Here is a 22988-nt window from a genome sequence, read left to right as displayed (position 1 = left end):
CTATATTCCAGGTATTCTGTTAAAACTATATTTAGCTAGGTTCTGGTCTATAATTTATGTGTATTTCAAGTCAAATAGGGACATGATGTTTACAATAATATTCACTTTGTGAAAATAAGTGATTTAGGATTTTTTTCAATATGATAAGCATTGAGATTTCTTTGTTCTATCAGCTTAATTGTTTAAGTAGTGTAGATATTTGATTTATAGCATTGTTGTAGGGGCTTGTATATATGGACAGGATCTCTTTTTTAGCAGGTACTAGTAGTTTTATTCCATTTTATGAATTACAATGATTTAAATAATTTTACTGTAACTTAGAACTCAATTATACCCCACTTTAGTGTCCACACTTTTGGCTAAATTGCTGGGCCAAAGGAAAAATTCATTTTAAACCAGTACTAGAGACAGGTTATACCTTCATGCTTATACCTTCATGTGCACAAGTGCTATTATGACCTTATTTTAACTCTTCCCTTAGAACTTCGGGTGTTGCCATGACATTGTTGAATTTGACACTTGGGACTAGTCAAAAGAAGCCTAGAAGACTGTCAAATAATTTTAGGGCTTTTCCTGACTTTACCTTGTGCCCAGATCAATGGTTTGAACTTTAGACTGAAGCTTGAAAAGACAGCAGAACTCCAAATTTATGCTCATATGTTTGTGACAGACACCACATACCATTCCATCTCTCACCATTTTCAGATGACCCACAAATTCTTAAGAAGAGGTGCCAGAGCAGCTCAGAAATGTAGATAGTTGGCTCTGACCCACAGAGGGAACAGTGGTTAAAAGTAGGAGCCCTGAAGTCACTTGGCTTTGATCCTTGCTCTCCCACCTAGTTTTGTGATCATAGGCAACTTGATCTGTTTAATCTTTAGTTTACTTAACTATAAAATGGGATATTTATATTTTCTACTGTTTAGAGTTATGAAGACTAATTGAAAATAACATGTTGGAGACTTAAATTCTATACTTAATAAGCACTCAATGAAAGGTTTTTTTGTTTTCAAGAATTATTAATATTGTCATTTTATGATTCAAAGCATCTTTTGTCTCTTAGTTCTGATTTTAATACAGTGATAGGAACAGGGATTTTGCCAGCCACCTACATTGTTACATAATGTCTTGCAGCTTTTTTTTCTGCCTTGTTCTCAAGATGAGCAGCAGCACTTTAGGATTAAAAATGTGAGAGATTATACAATGGGCTACAACTTACTGAGGAGCAGCATATTTCACTTAGATTATTGTGCTTTTTTCCATGCCCTGACATACTTACTTAATGGAATCCTTCCCAAATCAATTTTAAACCAATTTTCTGAGAAGTATGGATTATGTCATTTTGAGATTTATATGTGATACTTTCTGCTCTATATTTGCCTATTAAAATATATTTTGTATTTTGGTGCTTTTCACTGTTTTTAAAGGGCTACAGGGGAAGAATTGAAAGTGAAGGCATACCTACCAGCAGGCAAACAATTTCTGGTAACCAAAAATGGTAAGAATTATGTTGCATATATTAATAAATTTTGCACAGAGGTATATTAAAATGAAGCTCTGGGTTTTTCTGTTGCTTGAAAATTTTTTCCTTGGTTTTATCTCCTCTTTCTGTTATTTCTTTCTGCCAAAAACATATAGTTGTCAAGATATAAAGGAAGAGGGCCCTAAGGAAAGTTAGACTTCTAAGTGGATTTTTTTGAAGTTGGCTTCATAATAATCTTTCTAGGTATTTGATTTTAATCTTCTTTAGACTGCAATTTTGTATGGAAAATGTAATTCATACTACCTATGATAGCTAAAAGCACAGAGCTGAAGATGTTATTACCCGTTGTGTCATAGAAGGGCACAAAAATATTTTGAAACAGGTAGTGGTTTTTTTATTTTTGGTTTTTTTGAGACAGTCTCGCTGTGTTGCCCAGGCTAGAGTGCAGTGGCGCGATTTCGGCTCACGGGTTCAAGCGATTCTCCTGCCTCCGGCTCCCAAGTAGTTGGGATTACAGGCCTGCCACCACACCCTGCTAATTTTTGTATTTTTAGTAGAGACAGGGTTTCGCCATGTTGGTCAGGCTGGCCTCGAACTCCTGGCCTCAGGTGACTTGCCTGCCTTGGCCTCCCAAAGTGCTGGGATTGCAGGCGTGAGCCACCGCGCCTGGTGGAAACAGGTAATGTTTCATTTATGAAGTTAAATTTAAAAACAGCATCAAAAGGTTGTTATAGTTCCTAACTAATCACAGAACAGTACATTGATTTCTGTTCCAATTTACTCATAGGAAAGGGAAAATAATGTGTACAAAACAGTTTTTTCTTTTCTACAGCATATTTCTTTTTACAAAGGCTGATAATTTATATCCTGATTGTTTAAAAAAAATCAGGAGATTAAAAAGCAATTTGTTGACCTTATACCATAATGCTTTTACCGTATAATTACCCAATCTTAGGCTTGTGAATAATAATGCCTGTTAATTGACACATTTGCTGTATGAACAACTTACCAGTGTGGTATAAAGAAGTAAAAATCAGAAGGTTGGTGAATTTTAAACTGTTTTATCCATTGTAAATAACTGGAACTTAAATATGAATTACAAAATTTATATTGAAAGTTATTTTAGCTTTGAAAACAAGAGGTCACCTTTACCACCACTGAATATGACAGCTGGTAGCTCCATGTTCTGAGAGTAAAGCCCTTAAAATAAGGTATTATTATTCATTAGACTGACATTGAACTTCAGCCTGCTGTTCTTCACAGACCATCATGGTAAAGGAATGCATAGAGACTTTCTGCTTGTCTTCTGACAAAGCTATTTAGGAAAAGGTAAATGTAGCCAAATAATTTTGTGTCTGGGCTGAATGTAACTCTTAATCACCTTTAAAAGTGAAACATAATATTCACTTAGTATTTTGGTGGTATAAACACCCTATTTTATGGACTAAGCTCTTCTTTCTAATGGGTTTATGGTTAGCAGATTATGTGCTAGTAACTGTATTTACCATTTTTTTTATAGTGCCGTGCTATAAGCGGTGCAAACAGATGGAATATTCAGATGAATTGGAAGCTATTATTGAAGAAGATGATGGTGATGGCGGATGGGTAGATACATATCACAACACAGGTAAGAGGAGAATAGAATGACATACATTTAGTTTAAACTCTTTCACAATCTTTTATAATAGCCTAGATTTAAAAAAGAGGATACATAAGGCATAGTTTTGTCCCAGTAGACTTACATGAAAAAAGCAGGAGGACAAATATTAAAAAAGAAGCCTTTAGAGTATGCCAAATTTATTTATTTTTGTTGTTGTTGTTGAGACAGAATCTCGCTCTGTTGCCAGGCTGGAGTGCAAGCAGTGCGATCTTTGCTCACTGCAACCTCTACCTACCGGGTTCAAGCGATTCTCCTGCCTCACCCTCCTGAGTAGCTGGGACTACCGGTGCGCACCCCCATGCCCAGCTAATTTTTGCATTTTTAGTAGAGATGGGGTTTCACTTTGTTGGCCATGATGATCTCCATCTCTTGACCTCGTAATCTGGCTGCCTCGGCCTCCCAGAGTGCTGGGATTACAGGCATGAGCCACTGCGCCCGGCCAGAGTATGCCAAATTTCTATAATACCTGCTATTTCCATTGCAACTTGAAAATACTCAATATTATTTTCTTAGTTCCTAAATAGAGGGGGAAAAAGTCCATCACAGATGCTGAATATGCGTACTACTTTGCTTTACTGTCTCTTGCTTACATGTCATTGTCATTCCACTGCTGGATTATGTGGTCCTCTATGACAGGAACTATACTGTATTCACATTTACCCAGAGAACTGACATCTATTAAGTATTTAATAATTGTTAAATAACAACTAAAAGAAATTTTTAGTGCTGTAAGCTCCATGAAAGTAAAGATTTGTTGTTGAATTCTCAGTATCTATCACAGTGTATGATATAGAAGTTGTTCAGTAAATATTTGTTAAATGAGTTGAATGCAAGGTTTTTATAAGTGTTTCCATGATTTATTTGAAACCCTGAATATACTTTTTTATTCTAAGTCCTAAAACACTGTTTTGCCACTATATTTATATAACTATGTAAATGCATATTATGTGCTGCTGAAGCTAACTACCATTTATTACTTGTTTTGATGAAGAAAATGTGCTCTAAGTTTAAATCCATGATACTAAAAACAAATTTTTCTCCCTTTGAGTCCTAGAGATTAGGAGGTATATCCTTAGTAGTAGTAATAGAACAGCGTTTCTCATTGGCACTGCTCTTTGGAATGGAAACTGTGCTCTAAGTTTAAGTCCTTGATACTAAATACAAGTTTTTCTCCCTTTGAGTCCTAGAGATTAGGAGCTATATCCTTAGTAGTAATAGAACAGGGTTTCTCAACCTTGGCATTGTTTTTTGGAATGGATAATTATTTCCTGTGCATTGTAGAATGCTTAGCAGTATCTCTGGCCTGTACCCACTAGATACCAGTAGCATCCCCCAGTTTTAATAACCAAAAATGCCTCCAGACATTGCTGAATGTTTCATGGGGGAAAAAATTGCTGCCTTCAGTTGAGACTCACTGCAGTAGACAGAGGGCTAAGTATCTGCCCAAGTAAAAGTTTCTTCTTAGGTCAATTTCTCCTCTACTCTTAATAAAGGATGTTGCCTCTTTCCTTATGTAGATATAGGCAAAGATTTAGGACTTGGGTTCCTTGATCTGAAATTTATTGGCTTATTAGTGAGTTGAGTGCTATATCAAAGCCTGAAGGAAATAACAGATTGAAAAACTTTTGAAAGTAATTTCAGAAATCATCCTTCTTTTCCCCCCACTGACTAGTGAAAGTCTATCAACTCTTCTGCTTTGGTTTTTCCATGCCTGGAAGATGTTGGCAACACATCAGTAGGAAATTCTCTGTTGACTGACTGGAACCATTGATTGTGCGTTGTTTTTAATGTCAAGTTAGTGACTTAACAAGGCCAGATACTAGTTCCTTATTCAACTCAGAGTCCCTTGCTTTATCCTTGCTTTTCCTGGGCTTTTTCTTGTATAAGCTTGTGTATTATTCGTGGTTCTCTAGAGAAACAGAACCCATAGGATGTGTACAGAGTAGGTTTTGCTTTCTGTGGTTTCAGTTACTTGTAGTCAACCATGGTTCAAAAATATTAAGTGCAAAATTCCAGAAATAAACAATTCATGGGTTTTAATTTTTGCCCTCACTGTTGGAGTAGCATGATAAAATCCGTTCTGCCCAAGAGGTGAATCATCCCATTGTCTAGTGTATCCCTGCTGTGTATGCTACCCAGCCATTAGTCACTTAATAGCCAACTCTGTTATCAGGTCAACTGTCATGTACAGCGTAGGTAGGGTTTGGTACTATCTGTGGTTTCAGACACCCTCTGGGGGTCTTGGAATGTCCCCCACAGATAAGTGAGGACTATGGCATAGGTATAGGTATAGATATAGGTAGATAGGTTTTTTTGTTTGTTTGTTTGTTTGTTTTAGAGGAATTGGCTCGTGTGATTATGTGGGCTGGCAAGTCTGAATTCTGCAGGGCACACCGGCAGACTGGAGATTCAGGGAGTGTTGATATTGCAGCTTTAGTCCTAAGGCGTTCTGGAGGCTGAATATCTTCTTCTGGAGGACCTCAGTCTTTTTCTTGTAAGGCCTTCAACTGATTGGATGATATCCCCCTATCTTGTAGAGGGTAATCTGCTTTATCCAATCTACTTATTTAAATGTTGATCACATCTCAAAAATACCTTAACAGCTACATCTAGAATGGTGTTTGACCAAACATCTGGGTGCCATAACCTAGCCAAGTTGACATAAAATTATCATAACCCTTGAGAGAATTACTCTCATTAGAGTCATTCGAGCTTTCTTTTTCTTTGTCAACTATATCCTACTTTTAGAAGTGTTTTAATGGCATACTACTACATTATTATATTTTGCCAAATTAAAGAGATTGATTTTCTTTAAAATCAATTTGAATTGACTTTAAAAACAGTCAATTCAGTATGTTAAAATTTGGGTTTTACTGTTATGAAATAATCATACCTAATATATAGTAATTTCTAGAAAAACTGAAGTAAAAGCTTTGTGCTAGACCTATGGATTTTGACCTATTTTATTTGTGAAAGTGAGCTATTTATTCTTTTGTTTAGGCATGTTGAACAGACATCTCAAATTTTAGAAGATTAGCAAAGGAGCTAAGCATATTCTGTACTCAGGGTTTTTCTTTAGTAACTTTAGATGCTATTGTCTTACGGTACTTCTTGTTAAACTATTTTGTTAACATTGACAGGTTCTTTGAAGTAGAAATGTTATCTAGCTGTGACTGGTGGTGCTGCCACCTGCTTAATGCTTTCTTTGAGACAAGTAGATTTTGAGGTATTTGCCCAGCAGAATACAAGAGAATTGAACCAAAAGTTAGCTTGTATGGATTTTAATCCCAATTTCATCATTTAACTGGGTATAACACTCAAGCAGGTCATCTCTCCAGTGACTTGATTTCTTCATACAAATACATTATTACTGTAACTTCCTTATAGGATAGTCATTGTAAGGATTAAATAAGATGTGGAAACAGTAGAAAGCCCCATATAAATGTGATATGATATTACTACCTTTGGGTATCCTACATTTCTGAAGCAAATAACAAACAGATTGAGTGTCCCTAATCCAAAAATCCAAATGAAATGTTCCAAAATCCAAAACTTTTTGAGCACTGATATGATGCTCAAATAAAATGCATTCTGAAGTTTTGTATTAGGGATACTTGACCAGTAAGTATTTATGCAAATATTCCAAAATCTAAAAAAACTGGAAATACTTCTGGTCCCAAGCATTTCAGATAAGGGATAATCAGCCTATATTAAGATAACTAATAGCTTTGAGAAAATTTTGATGCAAGTTTAATTAAAATGTACATACGAGTCCTGTAGTTTCTTAAACTCTTCTCTTTCCTTTTTTTTTTTGGCCCCCCTAAGATGGAGTTTCGCTCTTGTCTCCCAGGCTGGATTGCAGTGGTGCAATTTCGACTCACTGCAACCTCCGCCTCCCAGGTCCAAGCATTTCTCCTGCCTCAGCCTCCAAGTAGCAGGGACTACAGGCACACGCCACCATGCCGAGCTAACTTTTGTATTTTTAGTAGAAACAAGATTTCACCCTGTTGGCCAGGCTGGTCTTGAACTCCTGACCTCAGATGATCTACCCGCTTCGGCTTCCGAAAGCATTGGGATTACAGGTGTGATCCATCGCACCTGGTCAAACTGTTCTGTTTCTGAGAAAGTGTGATAGAGATTCTAACAAGGAAAGTAAGGAATAATAAGTGAAGAATGACAGGATAATTCATGGTAAAATATTAATGAGTTTTTCAAAATTTGAGGAGGTGTCATTGTGACTATTCTTATTAGAGTTCATTTGTAAAGATACTACTATTATTTGCCTCCTTTTTTCAGAGAAATTGTGAGAATTTTCAGCATTTTTATATTACTTTAATAAGTAAATAGTGTGTTTGCAGTTTAATTTTAATTATTCTTTTCTGCCGAATTTTACATAGGTATTACAGGAATAACCGAAGCAGTTAAAGAGATCACACTGGAAAACAAGGTACTGCTTAATTAATTATATTTTTAAATTTAATGACTAGTTATTTCCCTATCTATCTATCTATCTATCTCTACGCACACATATATAATCACCATATCTTTCTTATAAAAACCCTGGTTATTTATTATCAAGCTCTTTTAAATTCCAGCTTTCTTCCCCATTCATTTTTTTGTCTCAACACACCAAAACGCTACTGCTGCCTAATGCATCTCTTATTTTCCTTAATTTGCAGTATGGTTAAGTAAAACAGCTTGTAGGTTGTAGCTTGTGCAAACTACTAATTTTCACTGACTGGAGTGACTTCTAGGCTAGTTTAAAAGAGATGACTTCTGTTTTAAAATATATTTAGTACCAAATGTCATGTAAGTAGAGAATTTTGGGGTGGAATTAACTACTTGCTTACTAGTAGATGCTAAGGATATATTAACATTTAAATTTTATAGGTTAAATAGTGCCATAAGCAATTTAATCATTCTCTGTATTTTCTTCAACTACTGGTAATTTGGGGTTTATTTGTTTGAATATTTGAAAGCAAACTTTAGCTTGCGTCATTCAAATTTGTAACATTTTGAATGAATAGAAGCTTAATCAGTTAAGTTTTATTGCATGACTTATGGGGTAAAACATAATTGGATAGAGTTTTTCTGCTTGGAAATTTTGAGTTATTTTAGGCTGTCGTAGGTATTAAATTAGCTTTTCATTTCTCAGAGAGATCAATTGCAGTTGTCTTCATGTTTTTATATACCCGTAGTTGTTTGAAATGATATGAAAATATAATATAAAATGCTCTCACCCTTGTCTTAGTTATTTTTTTATCCGTCAGATCACTTAGAGGATAGACTATTTAGGTGGAATAATTGTGTTGCTAGTCTTACGACACATTTGCTACAACAGTTACTAAAGATATTCTTTATGTGATTTTGTCATTTGGATCTTTCCGGATTTGTAACTGGGGCTTAACAGAAAGTGATAGAAATTAAGACAAGTTTTGTGGGGTTTTTTGGTACAGTTTTATGCTTTAAGATTTAGTTATTTGGCCTGAGAATTCTTCATTTTGAAATTCGACTTTTTGGAGTATTTGAATGACTTAAGGAGAAATCACACAAATTGCTTTGCTGTTTCAGAAGATCTTTTTTACTCTGACCATTACTATGTATGCTTCAGACTTTGGGAATGATAAATGGCAGAGTAGTGTAGATAGTGATTTTCGTGGATGGACTTATGGTAATACCTTTAATTTTTTTATAACTTAGAATACTTGCCATCCAAACGCAAGTATTAATCTTGGTTGTCAATTTCTATTGTATTCTACTTTATCAAGTATAAATATCACCAATATGATGAAAATTTTTCTTAATGATTAATTTGTTAGATAATAGCTCATATAATAATTACTGAGACACTGACAGTGGTTTTGTGGTTTCAATTTTGGGTGTAAGAATGATTTAAGTTTTAAACATATAGTGTTAAATAAAACCACCCCTAAGTAAAATGTAACCTAGGTAAAACTAAATGTTCAATTTATCCACTTAAATGTTGACTTCAGATTTTCAGAATATTAATTTTGTGAAAACAATAGCCAGATGTTAAACCTGTTGGTCAGTATTGTTCTTTCACTCTAGAGCTAATATAGTTAAGAAATTAAACTGATATTTTGTGCGTTTTAATAATTGTAAAGTCTGACAACTTGCCTAATTCAGCTAGGATATTGTTAACAAATTAGAGTGTAATAGTGTTTGATTTATATTTTAGCTTATAATATATTTGATTTATAAATATATGCACTTTTTCCCCTTAAATTGTAAGTGCACAAGTTAATATAATATTGACCTGATTTTCTAATACTAATGAATTGATTGACCAAAAATACTGTTTTATTGGAAGTGCAACTGGCGATTATTTTTAAATAGTTAGCTTAGATGACTCTTACTGCTCCCATAATAACCTTTGTTAGTTTTCAGTCACAGCACTTAGCACATTACTTTTTTTTTTTTTTTTTTTTTAAGACGGAGTCTCACTGTGTCGCCCAGGCTGGAGTGCAGTGGCCAGATCTCAGCTCACTGCAAGCTCCGCCTCCCGGGTTTACGCCATTCTCCTGCCTCAGCCTCCCGAGTAGCTGGGACTACAGGCGCCTGCCACCTCGCCCGGCTAGTTTTTTATATTTTTTTAGTAGAGATGGGGTTTCACCGGGTTAGCCAGGATGGTCTCGAACTCCTGACCTCGTGATCCGCCCATCTTGGCCTCCCAAAGTGCTGGGATTACAGGCTTGAGCCACCACGCCCGGCCAGCACATTACTTTTAATGATTGATGTATGAATTCATTATCTCCATTGGAGTTTAAGTTTTTTGTGGAGAAGAACTGCCTTATCATTCCTATTTTCACAGTGGTTACCACTGTGCTAGCACATGGGTGTTCAGTGTTTAAATTATTGAATATATTTAAGTGAATTTAAATGTAATTAATTTCAAAGGACAATATAAGACTTCAAGATTGCTCAGCACTATGTGAAGAGGAAGAAGAGGAAGATGAAGGAGAAGCTGCAGATATGGAAGGTATTCCTGTTCTAGATTTGCTTCAATTCCACTAGAATATTGATTTAGAATATTTGTAATTTATGCGGATTGAGAATTCTTCATTGAGTTGTAAGTTTAGCATATAGCAGCCTAGGGTATATTTTATATATGTTTAGTTTATGAAAATTTCATTGGTGTAAAACTTACCTTGATCTTGGACTCTTCTATTTTACTCCAAACGTAGTCTTGGACAACATCATTTTTGTTGGAATAATTATTAGACATAAATATTTAATACTGGGTACAGCTGCAAGATACTAATTCCTAACCAAATTATTTCAGAGCAGAACAAAGTTTGCTTATTATGCATTTTGTATTTTATTTTCCCTCTTTGATAGCATCTTTCTACTAAAACCTGAAGATAGTGAGTTTCAGTGGGGCCTTTTTTTTTTCTTTTTTTGAGACGGAGTCTCACTCTGTCACCAGGCTGGAGTGCAGTGGCGCAATCTCGGCTCACTGCAACCTCCATCTCCTGGGTTCAAGTGATTCTCTTGCCTCAGCCTCCCGAGTAACTGAGACTACAGATGCACGCCACCACACTCAGCTAATTTTTGTATTTTTAGTATAGAGACGGGGTTTCACCATATTGGCCAGGATGGTCTTGATCTCTTGACCTTATGATCCGCCCACCTTGGCCTCCCAAAGTGCTGGGATTACAGTTGTGGGCCACTGTGCCTGGCTAATGGGGCCTTTTGAACTACACAGAATCCCCTCAGTTTCCCAAGATTCTGAGAAGTCCTCCTCCTAGAGTTGCCAGTTGAGAATCACTGCATTAGTGAATCATTGTTACAAGAGAGAGAAACCCACTAAAATCAGAGAAGTATGGGTATGTTAGCACATGGTTATTCAAAGCTTTGTATTTCATGAGCATGATAATCTTTTTCAATACATTTGAAACCTCAGATATTTAAAAGTAGATGAAAAAATTGCTGTCACCAGGGTGACCTCTTTGTTAAATCCAGTTTATCTTTATTACACTTACCTTTTCTGCATTGATTCTGTTAACCGTGTCTTCCTCTTTTTTTTCCACCTTTGGTTTCTATAACACCGGGTTTTCTTCCTCTTTCCTGGACTCTTTCTTCTAGTAATCTATGATTCTTTTCTTTCCCTCAGCAATTAAATGTTACTGTTTCATGGGTTTCTTTCTTTCTTTTTTTTTTTTCCTTGCTTACTCTCTGTACTGCCAGATTTTTTCTTCTGTAATGGCATTCTGTAGTCTGGCATGAGAATTTCTGCAACAAGAAAGATAGCGTATAAATTACATCCAATACTTTGTGAGAGTTTAAATATGAATATATTTCTATATGTAAATAGGGTGCATGTGTAAGAAGTCGGAAAAAGGAAAATGATATGAAAAAAGGGCAGGCATTGAAGGCTGTAAGGCAGCTGAATCCCAAAAATACATAGACTTTAGAGTGAGATAGATTGTGTTTTGTAACATGCAGAAGTAGAAGATGGTGCCAGGTAGAGCTGAAGCACCATAATGGCAAGTGATGCTTGCTGGACCAAAAAAGTACCTTTCTGTTTGTTTTCAAAATTACTTTCAATTCCCCATGAAACCCAGCTATATCTGTTCCTAAATTTCAGTGAGATTCTTGTCCTTATTTTCATAGTAAACTGCTATTCCTTAAGGAAATCTGAATGGGTACTTGTAACCAGAATTGATCACAGCAGCCTCACATACCATCTGTATGCTAGGGACTTCCATATCGAATCCTCTAGCCTAGATATTCTCAACTTCAGATTTATTTCAGTTTCATTTCCACCTGGATGTCTCATAGTTGTCAGAAACTGAACTCATCACCTTCTTGCACAAATATTATTTCTGAATTTCATCTGTCTCTGAATGGCATAGTTGACCAAGTTGGGTTGGTGGGGTGGCATAGAACCCTTCGATTAAAGCACTGTTTTCAAAGTACAAGCTGTGGGATTGCCTTAAATATCTGATAGTCATTTAGTATGTTTATTATATTTCCCCTAGATAGAGTTAAAGAATTGCTATATATGTAATTTTGCTCAACAATAGTGTTGATGGTATCTAATATAAATGTATTTTCATTTATTGAACAAATTATTTATTGGGCAGTACAGTATTTATCAGGTATTGTCCTTAGTGTTGGAGCTAAAGCAGTAGACATGATCTCATGGAGTTTATATTCTAATCAATGGAGACAAAAAATAGATAAGCAAAAGATATACTGTATTAGTTATAATTGTTAAGGAAAAAATAAAGGAGGAAAGGGCTAGAGAATCTTGGGGTGGGAGTGAGTGTTGCAATTTTTAAATAAGTTGGTCAAGAAAAACCTAATTGAATGTACACACCATTAAAATAAAGCCTGGAAGGAAGTGAATGAAACTAGGTGTCTGAGGGAAGAGTGCAAAGGTCCTGAGGTGGGAATGTGTGTGGCTTATGTAAAATACTGTAAGGTATGCTTATGTCCAGATAGGAGAGAAGGGAGAGTAGTAAAGAGTGGAGTCAGGTAACCAGGGACCAGATTCTATAAGGTCTTGACATAACTCAGAGTGAGAGAAGCCATGGGAGGGTTTTTTTCTTTTCAAGTAGAGGAGCGACATGATTTAACATTTCAACAGAACCACGGTGCAGTGGTAAGAATAGACTGAAGGGAGAAGGGGACAGCAGGGGGCTGTTTTGATAATCTAGGCAAGAAGCGATGGTGGCTTGGGCTAGGGTCGTAACATTGGTAGTGGTGAGAAACAGTAGAATTCTGGAATATTTTGAGAGTTGAGCCAAAGAGATTGGCTGCTGGATTGGATGTCATATGTGACAAGTGGAGTAGTCAAGGGTGACTCTAAGGTTTTTGACCTGAGCTTCTAGAAAGATACCATTAACTGAGATGCGGAAAAATCAAGAGTGATTAGCTTTGGAGAGGGAGTCAGGAACTCAGTTTTAGACATGTGATATTTGCAGTGTTCATTAGTTATCTAGTGGAGAAGTGAAATAAACAAATATCCAAGTCTGCAGGCAGGGAATAAATTTGAAAGTCATCCATATTTAAAGTCATTGAGTCTGGATGAAATCGTTACAGAAGTAAGTGTGGATAGAGGAGAGGCAAGGTCCAGAAACTGAGCCCTTGGTTACTGCAGTGTTTGATTTTATGGTTCTTTTAAAGTAGAGGTGATGAAGAGGAACCAGCCTAGAAGATAGTGAAGCAACAGTCAGTGATGTGGGAGGAAAGCCATATTTTAAAAGCCAAGGAAAGAAAATGTTCCAAGGAGAAGGGACTAAAAAATGCCACGTGTTCCTGATAGGTCAATTAAGATGAATACTGGGAATTTACCACTGGATTCAGCAAAGAGGAGGTCACCGATGACTTTAATGAACATGTTTATGCAGTTATAGAAGTAGCCTTGTATACACTGTGGAGCCACTGAGGACTCTACAGCATTATTATGTCAAGCCTTAAACATGCTGACTTTCTCTGGGCTTTTGCCTTTGGAAGTATCAAATTAGCTCACTTACCATCTATTCAATATCTTTGTTAAAAACAACGGCAAAATCCCAGTTTTTGAATGCTACTATGAAGTAATACTTAAATTGGTTTAGGCAATTTTCTTAAACTTGATTAATCTTTTGTTGCTTTTTATAACAGAATATGAAGAGAGTGGATTGTTGGAAACAGATGAGGTTTGTAAATTGAGTTTTCTTTAGTTAATTTTTAATGAATAAACTTGGGGATTCGTGTTCTTATTAATATATTGATCTTTCAAAGAAATTCTAGTTTGTTCATATTGATTATAGCATATACAATTTAGCTTTGAGTTCAAGTTCATTTACCCTTAAGAAAACAAAATATAGAATGGAAAAAATAGGTTTTCTAGAATGTCACATTCATACTGATTTAATGGTTGTAAATTTTTCTCTTTTATTATGTGCCAGGCTACCCTAGATACAAGCAAAATAGTAGAAGCTTGTAAAGCCAAAACTGATGCTGGCGGTGAAGATGCTATTTTGCAAACCAGAACTTACGACCTTTACATCACTTATGATAAATATTACCAGACTCCACGATTATGGTTGTTTGGCTATGATGAGGTAAAAATTAGAAGCATTATATTTTAATATCAATATTTTAAATTGTTGGGTTTAATTTCTTCTTCATTAGGTCCATGGGTATTTATTGTAGTGTTTTAAATGTTGGAAATCATTTGTTTTACAGTTTTATGATTAATGTTGAACTTGATTCTCTCTTATTTTGAATGAACTATGAATTATTCAGTGTAACAACAATAATGCTAAGACATAAACAGAAATAGTCTGTTACATATTCCTTGACCTCTAAGCTTATGCCTTCAAAATGTGAGGGAAATTTAAATTTTGTTTGGGATTACATCAGTTGGGTATGTAGGCATTTAGAGAATGACCATTGTCACATGTGAAGAAAGTGGATTGTTGTATGTATGTATTTTTCCCCTTAAGACAGAAAACTCATCTGCTTAATTGAATTAAAGGATAATTGATATAAGATTAACTTGTTTAATCTGTCATTCTTATGGCTATACATGGGAAACAAGAAAATAAAATCAGTCTAAAAGATGAGTTACAAAGCTATAAAATGTTTTGACAGCCACAAACTTGTCTTTTTGTGAGATTTTTTTTCTGCATTAGGTGGTAGCTGTCACAGAGCTTGGCTATGACTCCTTCCTGTCCCTCCCTTGATATTAATAAATTGTAAAATTTCCCGGAAATCATTCTAAACAATCTAGAATTCTAAATTGCAAGTGACGTGAGATGGAGAACTAAATATATTAGAAACCTTGAGATTTAGGCTGAAAGTTTCTAAATAGTAAATTTTTTTTTTTTTTTTTTTGAGATGGAGTCTCACTCTCGCCCAGGGTGGAGTGCAGTGGCGCAATCTCAGCTTACTGCAAGCTCCACCTCTGAGGTTCACGCCGTTCTCCTGCCTCAGCCTCACAAGTAGCTGGGACCACAGGTCCCCGCCACCACACCCTGCTAATTTTTTGTATTTTTAGTAGAGACGGGGTTTCACCGTGTTGGCCAGGATGGTCTTGATCTCCTGACCTCGTGTTCTACCCGCCTCAGCCTCCCAAGTGCTGGGATTACAGGAGTGAGCCACTGCACCCGGCCCTAAATAGTAATTTCACAGCGTTTTTTATGCTTTCAGCAACGGCAGCCTTTAACAGTTGAGCACATGTATGAAGACATCAGCCAAGATCATGTGAAGAAAACAGTGACCATTGAAAATCACCCTCATCTGCCACCACCTCCTATGTGTTCAGTTCACCCATGCAGGTATGTATATGTAGAGATAAATATATTTTTTGGTGTGATTGTATATTTCATGGATTTGTTACTTGAGAATCTTTAAACATAGAATCCTAACAGAAAAAAATTTTCTTAATAAACAAGTAAAATTCTCTCTTGTCCTCCTTAGAAATTTTCTTGTGCTTACATATATAAGAAAAAGGAAAAAAACAACTCACCAATTTAAGTTTAATACGTTAAGACTTTTTTTGTTCTCTGTGGGTGTTTGTAGAATAGATGGATCTTTGTGATTTTACTACACTTTTTAGCTCCCAGAACAGTTTGGAAGATTCTGTTTTTGACTCAGAAATAGTCATCATTTAGATATGGTTTGCTGTGTTGTGACTGCTTTTCTGTGAATGTAGACCATAGAGTTAACCTTGTGATTCTTTTAGGTGACCTATTTGCTTTCTTTTATTGATTAGTTAAGGGAGATATATGTATGTATGTTCTTCAGTTAAGAGTTCGTCAGCCTTAGCAAGTCAAGTGCATTTATAAGTTGGGATTTTCTTTGTGTCAGTGGCTTTTCACAGAGCCAAATCTGTGAAGCTAAACCTATATATGTGATTTGTTCAGAATTTTTCTTTAAAAAAAAAAAGTTATTACATGCTAATTTCTTTAGGTTGGTTATTTCTAATAGATAACTTTCACAGTTGATGGGAAAATACTGGTTACATACTAGTAACAGTATTTTTCAGTGAAACTCATTCTGTTGACCGATTAGATGAAACATTTCGTTTTCTCTTCCCTCTAGTTAAAAACAACCTTTAATATTTTCTTCTCATATTCTGCAACCTCTTTACTCTCAAACTTTAACCCCATGGAAGACCTTGATCATTTTTTCATTTTTTTAATGTCTGAAATTTAATTGCTAGCTATGAAAAATAATTTAGGAGCCATTAGCTTTAGTTTTGAATTATGTAATCTAAAAAGTTTTCAGTTTTTAGAGTTATTCTCTTGATTCCTCTTATGGTTTAAGGTCTTAGGATGGTGCTTATCAAACTGAAGCATATTTCTTTCTGAGGTGTAAACTTTACTCAGTTGGGGGAAAAGTAATTTAACTGGTAATTATGTTAAACATTTTAATAAAATAGATAACTATATTGTGGAATGGGATACAAATATTTCAAAAAATCTGAGTGCCTGTAAAATAAAACCTCAAGGATATGTTAGACCGTTCCATGGGCTGCCTCAGATTGTACCTTCAAATCCTCTGGAATGATACATTCACACTCATATTCTAAGTTGACTGCCTCTATCGAAGGTTATAGTCGTAAAAACTGAAGCAGCATTATTTAAGCCAAGGTATGTTAAAAAGACTTTCTTTAAAAATTATCTTTTTCTTAGTTTCTGTGCGTAGATACTTTGATATCACTATTTTCTGTAGCACAGGAGAGATACCAATTGGCCATGATGTATAGATAGGATAGAAACTTCATATACATAAATACCTTTCTTTTTATAAGCAAAAAAAATTGTTTTTACATAGAATTGGATAAATTTTAGAATACCCATTAGGACAAAGAAACAAATACAAACCTCTTAACTCTGACCAATTAGCTTTTCTTAAACCCTCTCAGTTTTGGCTTATTCTCAACTAAATCAACAGCCCAGATCACACGATTATAGATACCTCTTTGCTTTTTTGTCCAGCTGACACCATGTGCCTTTTTTTTTTTTTTTTTTTAATTTGCGTGATATGACTCTTTTTTGTTTCTTAGAGCAAACAGCTGTCATTCCACATTTTCTCCTGGCATGATTTCCTCTTCCCTAGTTTTCTGCCTTCCTTATCTGTCCCAATTATCAGAACACTAACTAATGCCGTTGTGCCTGCTGTGACTACCATAGCTTTTTAAGATTACGCCCTCCACTGGTAAAACTATTTGCATGGCATAACAATCTATAATCTTGTGTTTTGGAAGTGGAGGGGAGATATTTTATAATTTAACTATTTTAATAAATACTGTATAGTTATTGGGGAATGGTGGGAGAGATAAGTTTGTAATGTAACTATTATATTAAAAATTAATTCACTGACAGTAATACAGTCGATTTCTTTACAAATGAAAATGTGTTTTTCCTCTTTTGGTCTAATCGGTCTACATTAATAATTTTTTTTTTTTTTTTTTTTTTTTTTTTTGGCTTCTAGGCATGCTGAGGTGATGAAGAAAATCATTGAGACTGTTGCAGAAGGAGGGGGAGAACTTGGAGTTCATATGTATCCTTCCCTGTGTGTAGGATTAATGGCAAAATGGCTTTAGGATTTTTTTTTTTTTTTTTTTTTTGAGAAATTTAGTGTAACCTTAATGACATAGTAGCTATAACTTGTTTTAACTTCTCATATCTGAAAATCCTAGTGGAAGTCTTTAATTTATTTAGAAAATGTTTTTTGTGGTAGTTACACCTTGCTTAGTTGATTAGAACATGTCCCCATGTGTAGCAGTAGCTTAGCCTTGTTACAGAGGTAACTACTAATTTAGAGTAATAACATGAGTATCTTCTTATGTACATTTCCAATTTAACTTGTTACCAAAAATGTACTTTCCCATCAGGTAAAAGTAAAATTATAGGTTGTGTCAATCGGAGGTGTCTCTGAAGCAAATAATTCAGCTTAAACAAATAGGTAAATTAAAAAGTAATTAATGTACTACATGAAGTGCTTTAGATATTCTTAAAATATAGTATGTTCATTTTTCTCAAGACAGTAGCACCTTTCTTGTATCTTACTATAGTTTTCCTACTCAGTTTTCTTGGATTGACAAAAGTAATAAATTCAAGCTAATGCCCAAGCAAACTGTTGGATCCTAAAGTACCTGTACACATAGCATAGATTCATCACACAGTCAAAATCAGTGATTAAGATGCCAGACAGCTTGAATTAGTTTCATGCTAGGTTAATAGTTGGCATAGTGGTGGTTTCTGTTACTAAGTTAGATTAGATATGGAGGCTCAGACTGAGGGGCGTTGCTAATAAAGTGTGTCCCTAAGAAGAACTATGAGCTGATTTGATATTGAAACAAACCTAAAACTTCCAGTCCAAACCATATTTACTCCTAAAGTCCTATTATGCCTAACTGGCACATCGATATGCTGAATACTAGGAAGCAACTGGGAAGACTGTCTATATATAATTCGTAATAGTAATTGGTTTCCCCCAATGAAAAGTAAGCTCTTAACGTTTTTAAGTGCAATGAACATAAAAAAATTTCAGAATTTAATTAAAGACAGTCCAGTAAAGCATTCTGACAAATACGTACAGTAACCTAGAATCAGTCTACTATATAGGGTTTTCATTTAAGTTTTTTCTCTTTTGCTACCGTACTTTTATAGTCTATTCTGCCTTATTTTCTGACATAACTCTAGCAAACTTAAAGGGGTCTAGTAAATGAGTACATTTTGTACTCGATTAAACATGTATAGCTTTGTGCCTTTATTTTTATATCAAAGTAATTGTGCTTATATGAACACCTACTCATTAAGAAGCTTCAAATTCAATATTAGAATGAGTGGTCAGGTAACCTTAAAGAGCCTCATGTTAAATAGACACAAATTTGCATAGTTGAATTCTTTAATAGACTTAATTTAAGGGTTTTTGATTTTTTTTTGAGAAATTAATGGCTTAATAAAATGGATAATTACAACATGGGCTTAAAACATAGAACTGTTTACAAATCTTATTTTCCTTAACTAAACCTTTAGGTATCTTCTTATTTTCTTGAAATTTGTACAAGCTGTCATTCCAACAATAGAATATGACTACACAAGACATTTCACAATGTAGTGAAGAGAGCATAAAATCTATCCTAATTATTGGTTCTGATTTTTAAAGAATTAACCCATAGATGTGACCATTGACCATATTCATCAATATATACAGTTTCTCTAATAAAGGGACTTATATGTTTATGCATTAAATAAAAATATGTTCCACTACCAGCCTTATTTGTTTAATAAAAATCAGTGTAAAGAGACAGTTTTTCTTGCTTCTTATTAAAAGGTTATGATTTGATTTCCCCTAAATAACAATAAGTGAAGACATCTGTCTCATATAGAATGATGACAGATTATTTTTGGTTCACATTTATGAGGAAGGTATTAAATGTATAATAGTGTCAAAACTAGGATTAGAAAACACTGTGTGCTAGACTGTCTTCTTTCTTTTCTTTGTTGCTTTTGTTTTCTCTTACCTTTTCCTGTCTGCTGATAGTTAATATTTATGATGCGCTTACTGTTTGCCATGAACTCTTAAGTACTATTACTTACATGTTTCCCAATTGTTGTATTAAGTTCATAGCACCAAAATTATTTTTTATTAAGGATTCGGGAATATTTCTTCTATTGTGATTGCCTGGTAGAATACTAGTATTTAAAGGGATAATAAGTTTATTCTGTCATATCAGCTTATAGATCTAGGTATAGGAGTTTAGAAAGGCAAGTATTCTGCTCTAGGATACATACTGAAAGCCAAGGAGGAAAACCTAAGCCTCTTTTTATTCTCTTTATACCACTACATTCCTCATCTTTGTTCTTTCAGTAGTCTGCACAAAGTGGAATGGCTAATCTTGTCCATAGTTTTGTTTTATTTTCTCCTCCTCATTTAAGAATATCCTCCTTGCTTTCTTTATTTTCCTCCCTTTTCCAATCAATTATTGTATTACAAGAAAATCTCCATAATGAAGTTAATGACTTGGAGGTATTGTGGTGTTTGATATGGTATAATACGGAGATGATAAACATGGACGTCATCCTCATACTTCAAAATATTCTGCTTGCTCATGTAGACAGAAAACTGCTCTCCTTTCTTAAATTGATCTTTTAAACCGATTTTACTGGAATTTTTTTTTTAGTATCTTTCATTTACATGATCTCAAATATTAAATGTTATCACATTGTCAGCATTTTTCTCCCAGTTAAGTTTTATTTGTCAAAATATAGGCATCTTCAATCCCTCAATTCTTTTGTTGTTAAGTAGTCATATTTATCTCAGTCACCACTAGGTGGCACAAATAATTTTTTGGTCAAACCTTTTAAATTTCAGGATATTTTTTACAATTGAAATATTTGTATGGTTATCCAGTGTATAAATAAAAGCGCGTGTGTTAATGGTATAAATGTGTTTTTATGAGTTCAGATTTATAGCACTCATTGAAAACAGTGAGTTTTGATGAACAATAGATTTGTTCTGAAAAGCTTGAAATTCAGATTATGGATAATCTTACAAATTTTCACTTCGGGTTTATTTCTAATTTTAGTTTCATAGTATTTTAAAACATTAGATTTACATACATAGCAAATGGTATTAACTTTTTTAACTTTTAATTTTAAAATAATTTTATAAAGATTTATAGAACCGTTCCAAAGGTAGCACAAGAGTCCTGTGTACTCCACTCAGCTTCCTATATGTCAATATTTTACTAAGAAATTAACACTGATACTATCAACTACAGATTTTATTCACATTTCCTCAGTTGTTTGTTCATTGTTTCCTTGTTATTAGCCTGAGGTTATGAATTTTGGGGAAGCATACCACAGAAGTTATGTGTCTTTCCCTTTACATTATGTCTTTCTCATTGCATTTAGTACTACTAAGTCTATAGTACTTAATTAAGGTGATGTTTGGTAGGTTTATATATATAGTTTAATATTTATTCCTTTCCATTGTTAGAAGTGAATCACTAAGTCTGTAGAAGTTTATAGCCACAAGGGAAAAGAATTAATCTTTGCTTTCTGGAGAAACCACCACAGTAGTAATCAGTAAATTTTGGGAGAGATATTTTGAGGTAATAAAAATATCCAGTTTTTAAGTTTCATCTAGTAATTTTAGCATTAATCAATGAATCTTGCCTGAAACAATTATTACTGTAGTGTTCTACTGGTATGCCTATTCTTTTGCTTATATCACCCCCCCACACACACACGGTTTTTTTTTTGTTGTTTTTTTTTTGTCTTTTTTTTTGGAGACAGAATCTTGCTCTGTCACCCAGGCTGGATTGCAGTGATGCGATCTCGGCTCACTGCAACCTCCACCTCCCTGGTTCAAGTGATTCTCGTGCCTCAGCCTCACAAGTAACTGGGATTATACAGCATGTGCAACCACGTCAGGCTAATTTTTGTATTTTTAGTAGAGACAGAGTTGCACTATTTTGGCTAGGCTGGTTTCGAACTCCTGGCCTCAAGTGATCTGTCTGCCTCAGCCTCCCAAAGTGTTGGGATTATAGGCATAAGCCAACATGCCTGCCTTTCACTCCACCTTGATTACTGTGGTAAACCTTGAAATAGCATAGTGTGAACCCTCCAACAATTGTTGTGGCTATTCTAGTTCCTTTGCCATTCCATATAAATTTTAGAATCAGCTTGCTGGGATTTTAAGTGCCTTCAATCTGTAGATCAAGTAAGGGAGAATTTACATCTTAACGACATTGAGTCTTCAAATTTATAAATAGAATATATCTCTAGGTTTTTAAAATTCCTTTTATCATGTACATATTTCGTTAGATTTATACCTAAGTACTTTGAGTTTTTTTGGTGCTATTATGTGGCTATAAACTTTCTAGGAAGTCCAGTATAATGTTGAGTAGGAGTGATAACAGGTGACATCTTTGCCTAGTTTTTGATCTTGGAGCAATTGAGTTTTTCACTGTTAAGTAGAATGTTAGCTGTAGCTTTTTATGGATGCCTTCTGTTAAGGAAGCTCCCCCCAAATTCTAGTTTGCTGAGAGTTTTTGTCATGAATGTTGAAGTTTTCCAAATTATTTTTCTTTATCTCTTGGGATGATCAATATAGTTTTTAAAATTTAGTCTGTTAATTTGGTGAATTACATTAACTATTGAGAAAGCCTTGCATTCCTTGAATGAACTCTGTAGTTTCATTTTTATGTGTTGCTGGATTTGGTATTGTAAAATTTGGAGTGAGGGGGTGACTTTTGCTTTTGCATTCTTTAGGGATGTTGGACTGTTTTCTTCTAATGTCTTTGTCTGGTTTCAGTTTAGGAATAATGCCTCATAATATGCGTTGAGTAGTATGTGTTCTCTTATTTTCTTGAAGAGGTTGCATAGAAGTTAAATTTGCCAGTAAAACATTGGGGCCTGGATATTTTAAGTTTTAAAATGTAGCATTATATATAGGACAATTTTTTTTTTTTTTTTTTTTTTTTTTGAGACGGAGTCTCGCTCTGTCACCCAGGCTGGAGTGCAGTGGCCGGATCTCAGCTCAGTGCAAGCTCCGCCTCCCGGGTTTACGCCATTCTCCTGCCTCAGCCTCCCGAGTAGCTGGGACTACAGGCACCCGCCACCTCGCCCGGCTAGTTTTTTGTATTTTTTAGTAGAGACGGGGTTTCACCGTATTAGCCAGGATGGTCTCGATCTCCTGACCTCGTGATCCGCCCATCTCGGCCTCCCAAAGTGCTGGGATTACAGGCTTGAGCCACTCGCCCGGCCGGACAATTTCTTGTGTGAGTTTAATAGTTTGTGTTTTTTTAAGGAATTTTGTTCTATAGTAGATATAGAAGGGAAAGATCCTGGTAGAGTTTCTGTCCTTTAT

At 34.9% G+C, this 22988-nt stretch overlaps 1 protein-coding gene across 1 annotated transcript in view; it reads left to right on the top strand.

The window, feature by feature from the left end:
- Window positions 1-19419, top strand: part of ATG3 (autophagy related 3) — a 28594-nt gene extending 9175 nt beyond the window's left edge. The window contains exons 4-12 of the mRNA XM_007985819.3: window positions 1428-1498; window positions 3003-3110; window positions 7541-7590; window positions 10062-10143; window positions 13776-13810; window positions 14063-14218; window positions 15309-15436; window positions 17598-17666; window positions 19148-19419. Of these exons, the coding sequence (XP_007984010.1) occupies window positions 1428-1498; window positions 3003-3110; window positions 7541-7590; window positions 10062-10143; window positions 13776-13810; window positions 14063-14218; window positions 15309-15436; window positions 17598-17666; window positions 19148-19229 (781 nt within the window). The 3' untranslated portion in view covers window positions 19230-19419. The remainder of the gene's footprint in view (window positions 1-1427; window positions 1499-3002; window positions 3111-7540; window positions 7591-10061; window positions 10144-13775; window positions 13811-14062; window positions 14219-15308; window positions 15437-17597; window positions 17667-19147) is intronic.
- Window positions 19420-22988: the final 3569 nt, after the last annotated feature.

The sequence above is a fragment of the Chlorocebus sabaeus genome, chromosome 22, assembly GCF_047675955.1.
Source record: "Chlorocebus sabaeus isolate Y175 chromosome 22, mChlSab1.0.hap1, whole genome shotgun sequence".
Classification (NCBI taxonomy): domain Eukaryota; kingdom Metazoa; phylum Chordata; class Mammalia; order Primates; family Cercopithecidae; genus Chlorocebus; species Chlorocebus sabaeus.
This window is presented reverse-complemented; position numbering and strand designations above follow the sequence as displayed.